At 48.9% G+C, this 18196-nt stretch overlaps 1 protein-coding gene across 8 annotated transcripts in view; it reads left to right on the top strand.

Annotated features, from left to right (window-relative positions):
* The window catches only part of WAC (WW domain containing adaptor with coiled-coil), a 669371-nt gene that overhangs the window by 216213 nt on the left and 434962 nt on the right, over positions 1-18196 (top strand). For all 8 annotated transcript variants that reach the window (XM_086941596.1, XM_086941594.1, XM_086941592.1 and 5 more), the window contains one exon: positions 1213-1455. In XM_086941596.1, coding sequence (XP_086797722.1) covers positions 1213-1455 — 243 coding nt within the window. The remainder of the gene's footprint in view (positions 1-1212; positions 1456-18196) is intronic.

Raw genomic sequence — 18196 nt, 5'->3', positions numbered from 1 at the left:
ATAAAGCCAAGCGCACTTTAACAATACCCCCAAAAGCACACTCCACACGCAAGTTGGGGGCATCCATGGCTTTCCTAGGAAACATTCCTCTAGAGGACATTTGCAGAGCAGCCACGTGGATTACACCACATACCTTTACAAAACACTACTGTGTTGATGTACATTCCAAACAGCAAGCGGCTGTAGGGCAGGCTGTTCTCAAGACACTTTTTCAGGTTTCTGCAGCTGGCACGGGCAACCGCCGCTGATGGAGGGACTGCTATGTATTCTATGCTAAGATATGAATTTAGCAGCCCACATGCCTCGAACTGAATATGCTACTTACCAGTATGCATCTGTTCTTGGCATGTAGGGCTGCTAACATTCATATCGCCCACCCTCCTCCCCGGTGCCTGTCGCAGCTGCAAATATACTATCGTATTCAATCATTAGCATGGACATCCTTTACACTTTTCACTCCATCCTCTGCCACAATGGCGAAAAACAATCTGGGGATGGAGCCGATGCCCATGCGCACTGTAGTCCAGGGGAGGAGCCACCCATCTCAGGATACTTCGAAGACTCTTCCAGGACAACAATGTGCGATCATCCGGACCCAACACTAGGTGGCGATCTAATGCTAAGATATGAATGTTAGCAGCCCTACATGCCAAGAACAGATGCATACTGGTAAGTAGCATATTCAATCTAAATTTAGCCTCTGCCATACCTCTGGGGCCTGTGGACTCTGTGCACACTGTACCTTACTTTTGTCCAGTATATACAGAGCCACTTTCTTTTCTTGCAGCATGTGAATCCAGAAAATTCTTTAAGCTGCAAAACTACACAGACAGGTAAACTATTCGTTTTAGGGAAAAAGCATAGGCCCTGGGTACCGTTTTAGCAGGAACCCAGGGCACACCTAGTCTAAGTACATCAGCAATTTAGCAAAAAGTAGGGGCAACCATGCAAAAAGAGGGCACTTTTTAACACCTGTAACAATAGTTTTGCAGTTTGGAAATATTCTAGATTCACTTGAGGATTTGTCATGGTAGTACATGAAGCGTGCCTACTTTCTTTGTGAAAAGGTATAGTGTAGGATAGTTATAATGTATTTAATTGTGCTTATAAACATCATGTCCTTATCATTTTCGCCAATGTAAAAACTTGTTTGTGTGTGTATATATGTATATATATTTTTGCGTGTAAGTAAATGTTCAATCTTATTTCCAGATTCACTAACTGTGGATAAACCTACAATCCATGCTTGCACAACTCCTTCAACATCTTCTGGAGCAAATCCCACAGCTGCCCCACCTTCCTCCTCCTCTTCTACAGTCCCAGTCTCGCCCGTTTTGCAGTCTCCAATGCCTACGTTACTTCAGGACCCAACAATACTGCGCCAGCTGCTTCCTGCTTTGCAAGCCACCCTGCATGTGAATAACTCTAGTGTGGATATATCCAAAATAAATGAAGGTATTTTTTTATGTTGACTTAACCATTTTTTTTGTTTTTTTTACCAGTTAAAACTGCTGTTGCATAACTTTTCTAAACATGAATTCTCCCCGCATCTCATTTGTTTTACTGGAGTTTTTTAGTTAGAGATATTATTTTCAAATGCTGAATATCCACCCTCTATGTACAATACATCTTTTTTTAAATTAATTTAAAAAATGAAGCGGACTGTAAAACATCACTTTGTTGCATCAGATGGATATACTAAGAAAACAAGTTAATAAAAAGTAATAACTTTTCTGCAATTATTCAAATAAGTGAAACATAAGGTGTGTGGGTAGATAGGAATCCCTGGCTGTTTTATTGTTGTATAGCTATCCTGCTGGAGCCTCTAGACAAATGCTCCAAATCCATAGCTCTCCCAGAACCCAGATGCTTCCTAAGTCCACAATCTTTCAATGATAATTGAGACAAGAAAGGATAAGATTTAAACAGGTGATATGAGAAAAATAAAAGGTGTGATACATGAAACAAAAATGAGTAGCCTAATCCTGTCAAAGCCTTTGGAGAAAATGAAGGCCTTGCTGTCCAAATTAATCAATTGACTTTCTGTGGCAAAAAGGTGTCACGCATCCTTTTGGACTAAGGACAGTCCAGACTCTGAGATTAAGTATACAAGAGAGGTCTGTGTTTTCACTCACCCCTCCCTTAAGTTCATCGAGCAGTCCTTTACAAGTTTTGTCAAAAACATTATCCAGTACTGGGTTATCTTTCATACATTCGCATGCCTGAATCATTACCTTTCATTGAGATGGGAGTCCCACAGTAAAATATTCAAGCAGTGCCTTAAAAGCTTCATAGGCTACTATTTACTTGGCTTTAGGCCACTAACTTACCGGTGTCCTTTAAAAAAAAAAGGGCCAAATGTGGGAACCTAGCCTATCAGCTGCCAGAACCCTTTAGAACACCCTCAGCAGAGGCAAGTTCTCTCAGATTTTCGCCACAATTTGTGTTGAAGGGAATCTTCCTGAGCGCTACTCAGTTTTTCTTTTTGACTTTCTCAAATCTTGGCATAATGTCAGACAAAAAAGGCCTTTTCTGCCCTTGTAAAAGTTGTGGCAAGAAAAGAGTCCATGTGGATGATCCACACGAATAATGTATTTATTGCCTTTATCCAAGGCATGAGGTGAGAATGCAAAATTTTCCGCCCCCTTTTAATTTAAGACCCTCAAGGACAGAGAGGGAAGGTTGTTGTGGTTTCAGACCACTAAAAACCAATCGCCTTCTTTGGAGGAGGAAAGTGAGAGCCTCTACATCTCATAAGAGGGCCAGATCAAGGACAGTTCCTCAGGTGAAGGTAGGAAACATCACAAGCCTACCCAGGACACAAAGGTTTCAAAGAAAGAGACAGGAACTAAACACTACTCTGAGCTGGCATTTTCTGTAACTTCCACACCTTCCAGGAAGGAAGTAGACCGCCCTAGAGCCTCCTCTTCAAATCCTGTGGAGAGGAAATGTCTCAAAGAATCGCCGGCGACACTCCCTCACTTGACGACATTCAGTATTACATCCACGCAGTCTGCAACAATGACGACGACTGCAGTTCAGGCTCCAATATTGTCCATTAGAATAGACGAGGCCAACGTCGTTTAAGACTATTGACGCTCCCTCTTGATGATGGAATTTACATTTCCGGTGGTGTGTGCACCATCTGCACCACTGTCGACTAGGATTTCTCACATTTCTAGAGTAACCAAGACTTTCCTACGACCAACCATGCAAGATTTCAGTAAGGATTCGCCCTTACTTCCATCGCATCTGCTTAAAGGCTATGTAGAGGATGACTAAGATGGTCGTTATGGTGTGGCTCAAAGCCCATCTGAGCTTCATGTGAAGGGTCAGGATGAGGAAGATAAGGACTACCATGACGAATCGCAATACTACCAGAAGGGATTCATGGCTTCGCTGTCACAATTACCATTCCTATGATTTTCGGCCAGAGCTGCATCCCAGGTGTATGGGCCATCTGCCACCATCTCTAATACAAGACCTACAGGCTATGTTGGCTGATTACTGCCAGCGGTTTCCGCCGCTACAAGATCAACCAGACAAACTAGTACCTCAGATACTCCAGGTACGCCAGCTGCTCACCCGCCAAGTACACCTGTGACTGTTCCTAACCCCGGTCTAATTGACCCGGGAGCACCAGATGACTCCAGGAAGGTGAGCTGCCGTATCCATGTTATGCTCCTGATGCTTGTGACTATTATTTTATTCCAGATCTCCCATCAGATTTTCTTCTGGAGGATATTGGAGGGTTTCACAATTTAATGAAGAGAGCAGCCAACAGGTTACATCTACCTATTGCAGCCAAACAGACCAATTGCTTTTTATAACTTCAAGGAAGATACAAGGAAATTGGTACGCTCCATACGGATTACATATGGCAGGGAGGCATACAAGTATTGAAGACACCACCATCCATACCACTGGTGCTACTTTGCATTAAGAAGCAGTATAGGGCACCAGAGGACTCTCCACCATGCCTCATTGGACATCCCAAGCATGTTATTTCTCAAGCAGCGCAAATGCGTTCCAGTAACCCTACTACCCTGATTACCACTCCTCCTGATAAGGAAGGGCGTAGGATGGCATTTTAGGGAAACGTTTCTCTTCCATGGTAGCAGTGACAATTCGAGCAGCAAATGGGTTGGCCATTATCTGCCGCTACGACCACCAAATGTGGTCAGACATGGCAGGTTTGATAGACTTTATACCCGAGGACAGGAGACAAGAGGCTTGAAAGATACTAGTGGAAGGAGAACTTGCAGCTTCAGAAATGGACTGTGCCCTTGATGTAGCCAATATTGGTTTTAGGCAACTGGCGGGACCTGCTGTGCTCAGACGGCATGGAGGGCTGAAAGCGACCATCTTCCGGCCTGAAGTGCAGACAAACGTTTTGGATATGATTTTCGTTAATGAATCATTGTTCGGAAAGCACATTGACGAGGCACTGTTGGCGATGAAGAATGACACTCACAATGGGAAGTTGGGCACGTTTCCATACAGAAAAGTGCCCTTCGGAGGTGCTAGGAGACGAGGTTTTACCAATTAGAAAGGAGCACAGCAGTATCAGCCATACCAGTCACAGTGCCGACAATCTTACAGTCCTCCATTTTATCGTCAGTCATCTGCGGGTGGTTTCCCTCGAAAGGGACGCCGCAAACTAATGCCTCAACAAGGTTGTGACTCAAACAGGAAGCAATGAGTACACCAGGGTACTGGCTTTCCTCCCCTCCCAAGCTGTGGGTGTGAAGATTTCCAGCTATATCCACCAGTGGCACGAAATAACGGATCTCTGGGTGCACGACCTTGTCACCAATAGTCACGCGCTAAAATTCCTTCAGCACCCGCAGACCACTCCACCCAAGGGTGCCCCCCTCGTCTTCACTCATTACGCAAAGTCATGCTCACCAAAGGAGCGATAGAAGTACCAATCTGACAAAAAGGAAAATATTTTTAGTCTCGTTTTTTCCTAATAAAGACATCAGGAGAATGGCAATAGATACTGGACGGGAGTAATCTCAATAAATTCCTCAAGAAGCTACGTTTAGAATGGTAATGCTTTCCGATATCTTAGGCCGCTTAAACGAAAGACTTCATGACCTTGCTAGACGGGGAAGACACATATTTACATATCCCAATACATCGGTAATCTTTAAGATTGATGGTTGCTGGTACCCACTACGAATACATAGTACTACAGCTTGGTCTCAAATCGGCACCAAGGATCTTCCCCAAGTGCCAGGCGCCCGTAACAGCAACAGCAGCACTGCGATCTCAAGGGCTTCAAGTATTTCCGTATCTCGACAAAAACAATAGAAGCAGGCTTCAGATCCTTTTCGGATGTAATGCAGCTCTCATCACAACCTTGTAAAAGGCTTACTTTCCTCCAGACTATCCCACAGTTCATACTGACAACGGACGCCTCCATGGATGGCTGGGGAAGTCACCTGCAAGAGTTAGATTCAAGGCAAGGGGTCCTCTGCGCAGATGGTTTAGCACATCAACATGCTCAAGCTCAAAGCCATCTCCCTATCTCTTCAGGCTTTCTTGCAGAGGATAGCGGCCTCCTCCGTGCTGGTTCATACGGACAATACGATCAGCATGTACTACGTCAACAAACCAGGGGGAACCAAATCCATTGTTATCTCAGGAAGCACAGGAGCTAAGGGATTGGATGATGCGGCATGGGACCTTGCTAAAGTCAGCGCATGTCAGAAGTCTGCACAATACGCTGGCGGACACATTAAGCAGAACGCAAGCCAGTTGTCACGAGAGCTGGAGCAGTCCCAACTCAGCAAGGTGTTTCGAAGGTGGGGAGAACGAATAGTTTCTTACCTGTCGGTGTAGTTTTGCAGCTTGAAGATCTTTCTGGATTCACTATGCTGTGCATATTCCGCGGTCTTGTGGTTGGGTCCGGATTCGTAGTCTTTACATTGGTTTTTTTTTTTTTTTTTTGTAGCCCTTGTGGGCGTCGGCGTCACACCTCCTCGGGCGCATTTCCGGTGACGTCGGCATGCTTCCTGCGGAAGCTCCCACTCTTGAGCGCCATCTTCGGATTCTTTTTTCCGTGTTTCCTTCCTTTCCGAAGCAATGGCTATGTTCTATTCAAGGTGATCATTTCTTTACCACTTGTCCTTTAATTTAATTTAATAACGATTTCTAAAGCGCCTGGTGACCCAAGGGCATCCCCGCGCTATAAGAGTTTGTGATCCTGTTGAAGGGGAGGGGGAGAGGAGAGACACTTATAGAGGGACTCTATTTAGGGAATAGGTGTGTCTTTAATTTGTTGCGAAATGCCAGGTAATTGGGTTCAAGTCTGAGGGAGCGGGGAAGAGCGTTCCATCCAGTAGCTGCTTGAACGGAAAATTGTCGTCCTCCTGTACGAGTCCTTTTGAATCTAGGAATGTTGGCCAGGTTCTCATTTTGGGATCGTAGGGATCTGGGTGCTGTGTAGGGGGTGATCATTTTGCTGAGGATCGCCGGGCCAGATCCGTTGATCAGCTTATGTGTTGTGCACATGGCCTTGAATTGCACCCTTTGACGCACAGGGAGCCAGTGCAGAGCTTTGAGGGCCGGTTTGGCGGACAATCTGGAGGGGAGGTTGGTCAGCAGGCGTGCCGCCGCGTTCTGTGTCCGCTGGAGCTTCGTCAAGGTGGCCTCAGGGGCTCCCAGGTAGACCAAATGGCTGTAGTCTAGGCGAGACAGTACTAGTCCCTGGATGAGCAGTTTCCTGGAAGTAGGTGGTAGTAAGGGGAGAATCTTGCGGGTCGTGCGCATGAGTCCGAAGCGGGTGCCCGAAGTTTTAGCTGCTTGTGTCTTCATAGAAAGCTCTGGTTCGAGCCACACACCGAGTGTCTTAACTTCACGCTTCGGGGGGGGGGTGGATTTTCTCGAATACGTCGGGCCAGAGTGCTGGAGGGATGGTTGTCCATTGTTTCCCCAGAAGCATCACCTCCGTTTTTGATCCATTTAGTTTTAATGATGAATTATTCATCCAGGTGTGAATTTCTGTGAGACAATTGGTCAGGTTTTCTGGGTGGTCGATCAGTTGGGACAGGGAGACGACCAGCTGAGTGTCGTCAGCATAGCTTACCATTTTTATGTCAAATGGTGTCACCACGTCCTCAAGGGGGGCCATATATGCATTAAAAAGCGTCGGGCTCAGGGAAGAGCCCTGAGGGACACCGCTTGTGAGTGGGAGGGTGGACGAGTGGTGATTATCCTCCCACACTTGAAACGTACGCCCTGTAAGGAAGGATTCAATCCAACTGAGTGCCGTCCCGGTAAGTCCTGCATCCGCCAGTCTATGCAAAAGGACACGGTGGTTGACTGTGTCGAAGGCTGCGCTCAGATCCAGGAGGATCACTGCCACTGACCATCCTGAATCTAGTATGCGCCTTGCCTCCTCGATGACGGCAAGAAGGGCGGTGTCTGTGCCATGGCCCGGGCGGAATCCAGTTTGGGATTGCCTAAGTACGTTGTTGGTCTCAAAGAACTGCGATAATTGTCCGTTTACCAATTTCTCTGTTACTTTGCTGATCCCAGGGAGGAGTGATATTGGTCGGTAATTAGACATGTCTGCTGGGTCGAGCTGGGTTTTTTTTTTAAGTGCTTTCACCACAGCACTTTTCCAGCTGTCGGGGACAGATCCCTGGGCGAGCGAGCAGTTGATAAGTTCTGTGACAGTGGGCACGATGACTGAGGCTACGGTTTTGAGGAACCGGATAGGTGCTGGGTCTAGAGGTGATCCGCTTTTCATTTTTGTCAAGGTTCGTTCTACTTCTAGGCAAGTTACTGGCCGAAATATCGGCAGTGTGGGGCGAAGGTTGTTTTTGGCCTGGTCGAGGGGTGAACGGCTATCCATGTGACTAGGGGGGCCGGGGGTGGGAGGGAGGCCAGGATACGGGTGATTTTGTCGTTGAAGTAAGTAGCTAGTTCATTACTTCGGTCGACTTTGGGGGTGGTGAAGGAGGGAGTGTTGGGTACTTTGAGCAACTCTTTTACAATTAGGAAGGATTCCCTGGCTGAGTTGGATGAGTTTTGTATCCGCGTGTCGTAATGTGAAGCTTTGGCGTGTCTGATAGCCTCTTTGTAGAGTCTGACTGTGTTCTGGTAAGCTTCTTTGTTGGCATGTTGCCAGTTTCTCCTCCAAATCCGTTCGGCTTTTTTGCAGTTTTTGCGAAGTAGTCGGAGGTCCGCGGTATACCACGGGGCTGAACCAGGTTTACCGTTCTTGTCCTCCCTTGTTCTAAGTGGGAGCACTGAATCCAGGGAGGAGGTGATCCACTCTCTGAATTTTTTGTCGGCGACAGCCGGGTCTTCCGCGTATGCAGGAGTGGTCCTTTTTAGGATCTTGGCCCATTCTTCAGTGGGGAGTCTGGACCAGGTCCTGTCCCTGCTGTAGGTGGGCGGTTTTTGGGGTTTCCTGTAAGTTCCCGGTAGTTGGAAGGAGACCTAAGAAGTGGTCTGTCCAAGGGAGAGGAAGAGCCTCCTTCGCTTGCATCGAGGGGGAGCTAGTGAACACCGGGTCCAGTAGATGACCCTTGATGTGGGTGGCTCCGGAGTTAAGGAGGCGGATGTCAAGTGCTGCCAGATCTGAGATCAGGTCATTAGCTACCGAGTCTACCGAGTCTACCGGATCTTCGAGATGAATGTTCAGGTCACCTACTATCATGAAATTCGATAGAGAGTGGGCCTGGGATGTTACTGAGTCCAGGAGGGAACTAGCGAAGGGACCTGGGAGACCGGGAGGACGGTACACCAGTATTCCCGTTAGTGAGTTGGTTGGGTTTAGCTTGATGGTAAACATAAGACTTTCTGAGTCGGGAATCTGCGCATCGCTGGTTTTACAGTGAAGATAGTCCCGGTGAATAATGGCGACACCACCACCTCTGCCTAGGGGGCGGGGTAGGGACTGAATGAGATAGCCAGGTGGAGTTGCTAATGCCATGTCTGATTGTGAATGTGGGGCAAGCCACGTTTCCGTAAGGAAAAGGATGTCTATCTCCAGGTCTTCTATAAGATGGTTAATCTGTGTCGCATGTTTAGGAAGTGAGCGACAGTTTAGTGAAGCGAGTTTGAGGGAGGCGGGCTTGTGAGATTTTGTGGGGAGTGTGAGCTGGGCTGGTTTACAGAGGGGGCAGCGAGTGAAAGGTCCATTTAGATCATGGACATAGTCACATGAAGAGGTTGAGGGTCTGAGACTTATTCTGTTACTTCTTCTCCTCCTATCACCTTTTCTTTTTTTTTTTTTGGACCACCTCTTCTCTCTCCAGCCTCATCTTTCTGGCGGAGGTGGGTGGGTTCGCTAGTGAATCCAGAAAGATCTTCAAGCTGCAAAACTACACCGACAGGTAAGAAACTATTCGTTTTGCAGCGTGAATCTTTCTGGATTCACTATGCTGTGCATAGATTTCGTAGCGGTTTCTCACTTCTGTGGTGGCTGGGTGGAAGATGAGCTCTGGTTTCTGAATATATGCTGGAGCACCCTTTGTCCGACTTGTGCTTCCTTGTTCATCTGAACATCCACGCAATAGTGCTTCGTGAATGTGTGCACCGAAGCCCATGTTGCCGCCAGGCATATGTCTTGTATGGGTGTATTGGCCAGGAAGGCTATTGTAGCCCCCTTCTTCCTAGTGGAGTGGGCGCGTGCCCCCTCTGCCAGTTCTTCTCCTGCCCTTTTGTGGCAGAGTTGGATTGTTTGCGCGATCCATCGTGCAATAGTGTTCTTAGTGACTGCTTTGCCCATGTAACTGTTGGCGAACGACACAAAGAACTGTTTAGTTTTCCTGTGTCCTTTTGTCCTTTCGATGTAATGCATGACCGCCCTTCTGGCGTCCAGGGTATGCAGAGCTCGCTCTGCGCTAGTGGTTGGTTTTTGGAAAAAACTCGGTATCTGTATGAACTGGTTCATGTGGAACCTGGACACCACCTTCGGCATGAAGTGTGGGTCGGTCCTCATCACCACCCTGTCATTGTGTATTTGTAAGTAGGGCTCCTGTAGCGTTAACGCTTGCAGTTCGCTCACTCTGCGTAAGGACGTAATTGCAACCAGGAAAGCAGTTTTCATAGTTGACATCTTCAAAGAGGCCTTGTGAAGTGGCTCGAAGGGCTCCTTCATGAGTTCCGTCAGGACCACGTTTAAGTTCCATGCCGGTGGTGGCACCCGCTTGGGTGGTGCAATCCTTTTTGCTCCTTCCAGGAACCTCTTTACAACTTGTGATGTGAAGAAGCTTCTGCCCATCTCACCCCTTGTGTATGCCACTATAGCCGCCAGGTGAACTCTCAAGGAGGACGAGCTGAGCTTTTTGTCCAGTAAGTGTGTCAGGTACTTCAGTACCGTGGAGTCCTTCTTCATTTTATTGTGAAGTCTCTCCCTCCTGCACCACATCGTGAACCTTTTCCACTTTGCGACATAGCACTTCCTTGTGCTGGGCCTTCGTGCCTCCCGAAGGACCCTGAGGGTGCTCTCTGGCAGTTTTAAATGTGCGAATTCGATGTCCTCAAGAGCCATGCTACTAGGCTCATGCTCTCTGGTTCTGGGTGCAGCACCTCTCCGTTCTGCATGGAGAGCAGGTCCTTTCTCCTGCTGAATCTGTGGGGCGCACACTGCGCCATCTCCATGATCTGCTAGTACCAAGTCTGCCTCGCCCACTGCGGCGCGACCAGTATCAGGGTCATGGTGCTCGCCCTGCACTTGCTCAGCACTCTGTGTATCAGCGGTATCAGGGGGGAAAAGCGTATGCAAATTTCCCGGACCAATCTATCCATAGGGCATTCCCAAGGGACCCTTCTTCGTGTTGTCTGGATGCGAAGTTCCGGCATTTCGCATTCTGGCGTGTTGCAAACAGGTCCACTGATGGTGTCCCCCACCTGTTGAACAGCTTCCTCGTCTCCTGAGCATTGAGCTCCCACTCGTGGGATGCCGAGGTCTGTCTGCTCAGCCAGTCTGCTTGAATGTTCTCCTTGCCTGGTAGGTGTATGGCTAGCAAGTCTATCTGGAGAGGGATGGCCCACCTCCATATCTCCTGCGCCAGCGTCGAAAGCGTTGTCGACTGTGTTCCACCCTGTTTGTTTATGTAGAACATCGCCGTGGTGTTGTCTGTCTGTAGCAACACCCTCTGCCTGTACAGTTTTGTCTGGAAGGCTTTCAGTGCAAGGAAGATTGTCTTCAGTTCTAGGTAATTGATGTGCTTTGTTGCATCTGCTGGCGTCCAAAGACCCCTCACCTTGAGTTCCTCCATGTGAGCGCCCCATCCCTTCAGGGATGCGTCTGTGGTGATGGTCACTGTCGGAGTTGGGAGTGTAAGAGGCTGCCCCCTTGTTAGGTTCTCCAGGGTCCACCATGCCATCTCCTTCTGCACTGCGTGCGTTACCACCACAAGATCCTCCCAACTGCCCGAAGCCTGTGACCATTGTTCCTGCAGCCATTCCTGCATGGGTCTCATGTGGAGCCGCACATTCGGCACCAGGTGGACGCATGATGCCATCATTCCCATGATCTTGCTCGCAGTCCTCACTGTCCGAGCTTGCCCCTTCCGGTATAGGCGAGTTTCCTTGACCAGTGCCCTTGCTCTCTTCTCGCTGGGGAACACTTTGCCCTGTATGGTGTTGATCTCTGCCCCCAGGAAGATCTTCACTTGCTCCGGCTCCATTGATGATTTCTTCCAATGGACGGAGAACCCCAAGTTTGAGTGTGCTCGTCACTGTATGTGCATGCTGCTTGCACTTCTGGTACGAGCTTGCTTTCACCAGCCAGTCGTCGAGGTAAGGGTATACGTGTATCCCCTGTCTTCGTAAGTGCGCTGCGACTGCTGCGAGGCACTTCGTGAATACCCTTGGTGCTGATTTCAGTCCGAAGGCCAGCGTTGTGAACTGGTAGTGGCCTCCTCTGATAGCGAACCTGAGCATATGCTTGTGCTTGTCGTTCATCGGTATGTGTAAGTAGGCGTCCTTGAGGTCTATCGTGACCATGAAGTCTCCGACCTGCAACTGCGGCAGCACCTCCTGCAAGGAGGTCATTTTGAACTTTTGTGTTCTTATGAATTTGTTGAGGAACCTCAGGTCTAGGATGGGTCTCATTTTGTCGTCGACCTTTGGTACTAGGAAGTACGTTGAGTATATTCCCTTGTTCCTCTCCCTGAAGGGAACTCTTTCTATGGCCTTTTTTTGTAGAAGTTCTTTCACTTCTTCCTGAAGTCTCGCCAGCTGTTCTTTTGCTGGTGGCTTCCCCCTTGGTTTTCTGTTTGTTGTTTTTTTCTCCAACTCCAAGCAGTATCCGAATTGAATGATGTTTAGGATCCATTTGTCTGATGTTATTTCTCTCCATTCCTGGAGATTGAACTTTAATCTTCCTCCCACTGGTGTCATGTGGTCGTAGGTCATTAGATTGTCCTGACCCCTTTGTACGCGGTGCCCCTTGGGATCTTTTCTGTGGTCGGGCACCCGGGGGAGTGTGAAGTCACTTCGAGGTGGGCTGCTTGTCCCCCTCTTCTATTCTGGCCATGTCCATTTCTCCCTCGAAAGGACTGACCCCTTGGTTGGTATTGCCAGGACTGCTTCTGGTGACCTTGCTGAGCCTGCGAGTCTGCCTGGTGCGTCTGCTGGGAGGCCTGGTGCGAAGTACCTGGTTGGTTTCCACCTCTCCCGCCTGGCCTCCGTGCCGGGGTGCCTCTTCTGTTGCCTCTGAACTGCAATGCCCCCATGGATCTTGCAGTCTCGTTATCTTTTTTGAGTTGGCACAGTTTGTCGTCCACCGTTGCTCCGAAAAGTGTTTCGCCGTTGAACGGTGTGTTCAGGATACTGTGTTGCACCTCGGGTTTGAACCCTGAGATCCTGAGCCAGGCGTGTCTCCTCTCCGTGACACCCATCATCATTAGCCTGCTGGCGGTGTCTGCTCCGTCCAGGGCCGTCTTAAGGCAAGAATTTGCCGCGTTCTTCCCTTCGATCAATTTTTCGGCCTTCTGCCTGGCCTCTTGGGGTAGGTCCTTCACCAAGTGCCCCAGTCCCTCCATGATTTGGTACATGTGCCTGTTTAACAGGGCGTTGGAATTAGCCATGCGCCAGTGGGTCGCGGCATTTCGCTCGATCCTTCTTCCCACCAGATCCAGCCTCTTGCTCTCCTTATGCGGCGGTGGGCCCGAGGTAGAAGATACGCTCGCCCTCTTCTTAGCTGTGGCCGTGATAATGGAGTCAGCGGAGACCTCGCCTCGAATGTAGGCCGGGTCCTTCGAGGAGTGCTTGTATTTTTTCTCTGTTCTGGGAGTTACTGCCTTGCATGTTGCGGGCTCCTTGAACGCTTCCTTTCCCTGCGCCAAGACGCTCTCGAGCATTGGGAGGAACTGGCTTCTTGTTTGTGTTGGGAGCAATGTCTCTAGCAGGAAGTCTGCTTTCTGCTTTTCTTCGTCGAGCTTTAACTTGAATGCAGTCGCGGCAGATTGTATCGCCGAGTTGTATGCCCCGATGTCGTCCGGCAGCGAGGGCTCTCGGTGTCGACGTCTAGGTAGTCCTCCTCGCGTGGGTCAGAGGTGACCGACTCGTCGTCCACTCTACTGCCCTCTTCGTCCTCGTAGCTGTAATCCTCGTAGGGATTCTCTTCAGCTTCCCGGTCGTCGACCATCTCTTCGCTAGGCACATGGTCGTCGACATGTTCCTCTTCCTCCTCGACCAGATCTAGCACGGCGTGCTTGGTCTTGTGTGGAATCGTGAACGCACTCATCTCGGCGGCGACCTCCTTTCTCCGCTGCAAGAGGCTCGCCATCTCGGCTTCCAGCCGACGTCTTTTCCTTTCCACCTCGGCCGCGTTTTCGGCTTCGGAACGTTCGGCTCCTCTCTTCAAGCCTGGCTCGGCGTCGAGATCTTCGGCGTCGACGGCTTGGACGTCGAACTGGCTTTCGGGTCCTTGGACGTTGCCGAGGCTTTAGGGTCTTTCTCCCTCGACGTCGATCGGTCCTTTTCGGCGACGATCTTCGACGCTTTCTGCTGGTCAACAGCCTTCGGCGCCAGGGACTCCTTCTCCGAGGATCCGCTGGGCCTGCTTGTGGTCGCGGACGGCAGATGTCACTGCGTCGGCGCCTTCGGGCTCTTGGCCTCGTGCTTTCGAGACTCAGGGTCTCTCGTGTTCTTATGGGACGTCGAGTCTCCTACCTTATCAGGTGTCTTCTTGTAATCGGTCTCTACGACCGTGTAGCCGTCTTCGGCGGCAGCGTTGTCCTCCTCCTCTGAGGACATCCCCAGCTCGTACAGCGATGGCGTCGGGGATTTTCCTCCGAGGGCGGCGTGTGCTACCGTCTGTCTCTTCCTCACCCGGAGGGTCTTCTGGGCGAAGACGGCGCAGGCGTTGCTGTCCTCGCTTCTGTGTTCTACCAGTAGGTAGAGGTTGCAAACCGGGTGCTGGTCTTTTTGTGCGTACTTGTGTCTGCAGTTCGGGCAGAACTTGAACGGCGTGTTGTCCATCCTCGTGCATTCAGGCCTCACTGAGCGCGTGGACGTCGACGATCGTGGAAGTTCTCGAGGTTTTCACCTTCTCTCCTCTTCGTCAGTGTTCTGCGAAGTCTTCTCTAGTCTTCTTCTTCCAATCTCTCCTCCAACTTCCACTCTTTTCAGTACTTTCTCCAAAAATGTCTGGAGCCCAACGGGAACGATCCAGACCCGACCGCGGAAAAAAGAATCTGAAGATGGCGCCCAAGAGTGGGAGCTTCCGCAGGAAGCATGCCGACGTCACCGGAAATGCGCCCGAGGAGGTGTGACGCCGACGCCCACAAGGGCTACAAAAAAAAAAAAACAAAGAAAAGACTACGAATCCGGACCCAACCACAAGACCGCGGAATATGCACAGCATAGTGAATCCAGAAAGATTCACGCTGCAAAACCAGTGTTAGACCTCCTCGCAATGACTGAGAACGTCAAATGTCAGTGTTATGCCAGCAGATTCCCTCTACTAGGGTCAAGGGGTAATGCCCTTTTAGTGCGATGGTCCTTGATATATGCTTACGCTTTTCCCCCAATTGCCAGGGTATTGACCAAGATGAAGTCTGAAGGCTGTAGTCTGATCCTGAGAGCGCCACGATGGGCCAGGCAGTACTGGTTCCGGTAGCTACTCTTGGTCGGAGGCGAGGCCAAATCGTCTGCAGCCATCTCCATATCTGCAGACAAGAGAAAAGGGATTCACCCAGACCCGCAATCTCTCCATTTGCACGCATGACTCCTGAGTTCCTAGAATTCAGGGACCTGGATATCTTGCAGGAGTGCAGGGAAGTGATTGACGAATCCCGAGTGGATAGCACTAACAAAACATAATACTTGAAGTGGAAGAGATTTTTCTGGTGCCAACAAAACAACCTCCACACGCTTCAAGCGCCTCCTGTGAGAAAGTGCCATCTTTCTTGCCTTGGTATGCCCCCCCTTTTTTAGGTCGAGTTTACTCGAACCTAATGTCAACCCAAACATTCCTTTCCTAGGATTTTGGACAGTGCACGAGAGTCACGTGACTCCTTGTGGACGAGCATGCCCAGCCCTCCCACTGCCAGCAGCATTTCTCCACAGCCGCCAGGCCACATCAAAGGCTTCCCCAGCGTGCGCTCGGCCGGCCTCTTGTATTTCTCATCCCCTAATTATTCACTTCACTTTGGCCGAGCTTCAAAGGGATCTGCTTCACACTTCATGGCCGCCGTGACTCACATTTCTCCTTCCTTCGTGCCCGCCACCTCTCCCCGCCCCCCGCCGTCACTTATTCACGGCTGCATATGTTCTAATAGAGACATTAATTATATCACCTACGAAAACCGTTTAAAAACTTCTGAAGTCTGTCTTAAACAATATGGTATAAAGAAATAAATTGTTTATTATATTATTTCAGTGTGTGGTCAGGCCTTTCCGATGCTGCTAAGAGCCGTTGTCGCACACAAACCCCATTTTAAGGGACAAACTTTGATTTTCAGCAAACTGATGTATTTAACCATTGATGACATTCTTCCTCTCCGAAGCGACTACAAACACTTCTGACTTGGCTTTATGCTCGTTCACAAAACATTTTGCGGGGAAAGAATGCATTTGAGCCTCATTCCAATGTGGGCGTTTTTTCATCACTCCCATTCACACATTCTATCTTTCCGTGGCCCCCTCCCTCTCGCACAATGCGCTGCCTATTTGCTTCCAGGACTCGCTAAAGCTCCAATTAGGAGACCAAAGGGATGTGGGGAAGAGCTGATAACAGACCGTATCGTTAAGTGTGCAGAGAGTTGATCGTTAGACATTTTCCTCAGACAGGATTGTGCCGGCCCCAGTGCTACTTTAATATTTCAGCCATTCCTTTCGAATTCCTGGTGCAGTTTATTTATTTTACATTCATCAGCCCACTCCATATAAGTGTGTGTGTTTTTTTTCTACTTAGTCTCCTCTTGATTGCACTCTCCCTGCCTCCTCTGGCTCCATCATGCAGCCTTACCCACCCAACCCCAACCCCCGCCGACCATCCCCACAACCCTTCCATCCACCTCCCCAGCTGTCCGTCCTGCTCCCTCCCTCCCCACCTTCCTCAGCGCGGCCTGTTGTGCACATGAGGTAAAGAACAAAATAAGTGCTATGACGGGGGTCAACGCTAGCTGCGTCTTAGTTTTTTTCATTATTAGTACTTTCGACCATGTGCACTGTAGGGGGCAGCAGGTTTACTTTTTTTGTTGTACCTCCAACAGTCTACTTTGGCCTGCCAGCATGAATGCTGTGCTGACAGTTACTACCCAGGAGATCCAGTCACACAGGTACAGCACATGGATGGTTGGCTAAAGCTCCTCTTTCTCGGTCTATCGATCATCACAAGCTCCTCTGTCTCCTGCATCGCCACAAGTCTTGCGATATCATTCGCTGAACATAACTTAGACGTTGGGATACTGTGCGATCTCGCAATGTACCTGATCTTACTGACTCACTCTGCCCCACACCACTCTGGTTTTGCAGTGCCTTTCAGTCGCGTGACCGTGGGCAGGAGGCCCTGGAGCTGATGACCTTGCACACGTCAGCAGTTGTGATGCCCACCCTGCTTCACTTTCAGGGGCCTCTGTCCTATTATCTAGTTCCCTAGTGTCACGTAGCCCTCGACTGTGATTCATACCTGAACCTTTTAATTATTTATTGTTCCTTCTGCGTATCTTGATTTTCATCAGCCCTGTCTTGTGAGCATCACAGTGTCACTGATTCAGCACTTCTTTTAAAGAGGAGACCAACTCTTAAATAGACGCAGGCACTAAATTACAACTGCCACTTAAAATTCGATTTTCTCCGCAGAATGATAGGTATTAAGTGAACACAGAGCCTGAATCTGCCTTGAAGAGTAAGCTGGTTGCCTCTCTTTCGCCTTTTGAATATTTAAAAAATTAATCCATAGCAGATTTTAATCAAACTTCCAAGTCCATGTCCAGGCCAAGCAGTAATCTTTTTAGTTGTTTGCCCACTAAAATGTTGCTTTAGGTTGTGTGGTGCACTGGCTTGTACACTTGCACGTTTCCCTCTTGGTGTACAAATCTTGAGGCTTTCTCGAGGCTACAAATTAAATTGGAATTACTCGTATGTTATTGTTTTTTTTTTAAAAGAGAAAAATTTCCTAATATGAAATACTGCAAACCGTGAACGGCCTGTTCATTTAAATAAGCATTAAAATATTAGTACCCCTCGTTGGTTTTTGAACGCCTATTTCTAACAGTGAAAGCATGTTGAAACTTAAGAGGTAATTTTAATGTGTGCGTATCATCAGCTTTCAAGCACAGGCAATTCATTATTTATGTGAGTCTAGAAACCATAAGATAACAACATGTGTTTGTCACATAACACATTTATACTTTCTCACTAGGCAGGGTCACGTATCTGTCTGGGGAAATCTATATTTTTAAAGTTTTTCACTGGTATAAACAAATTCGGCAACAAAAACAAAGCCGGAGGCATGGTTAGCAGTGTTTGCTGCGTCCAGCTGGGATGTGGTTTGTGGCGGAGTGAAGGTGTGTGTGTGCGCTCTGCATGCAGAGAAGATGTGTTTGTCATGGGCAGGGACATTTAGGGCCCATTCTCTCATCATTCACCCGCCCACATTCCACATTTGCCGCACATTCTTCCCAGCATGCATCTGTCCTCGTTCCTCAGTACCAATATGTGGCCCAGAGGCAGCAAGGGCTATCCTGAAAGTGTTGAGCAAAGCACTTAGAAACCA

Source organism: Lissotriton vulgaris, chromosome 10 (assembly GCF_964263255.1).
Source record: "Lissotriton vulgaris chromosome 10, aLisVul1.2, whole genome shotgun sequence".
Taxonomy (NCBI): Eukaryota; Metazoa; Chordata; class Amphibia; order Caudata; family Salamandridae; genus Lissotriton; species Lissotriton vulgaris.
The sequence above is the reverse complement of the archived record's forward strand: the minus strand, read 5'-3'. Positions and strand labels throughout refer to the sequence as shown.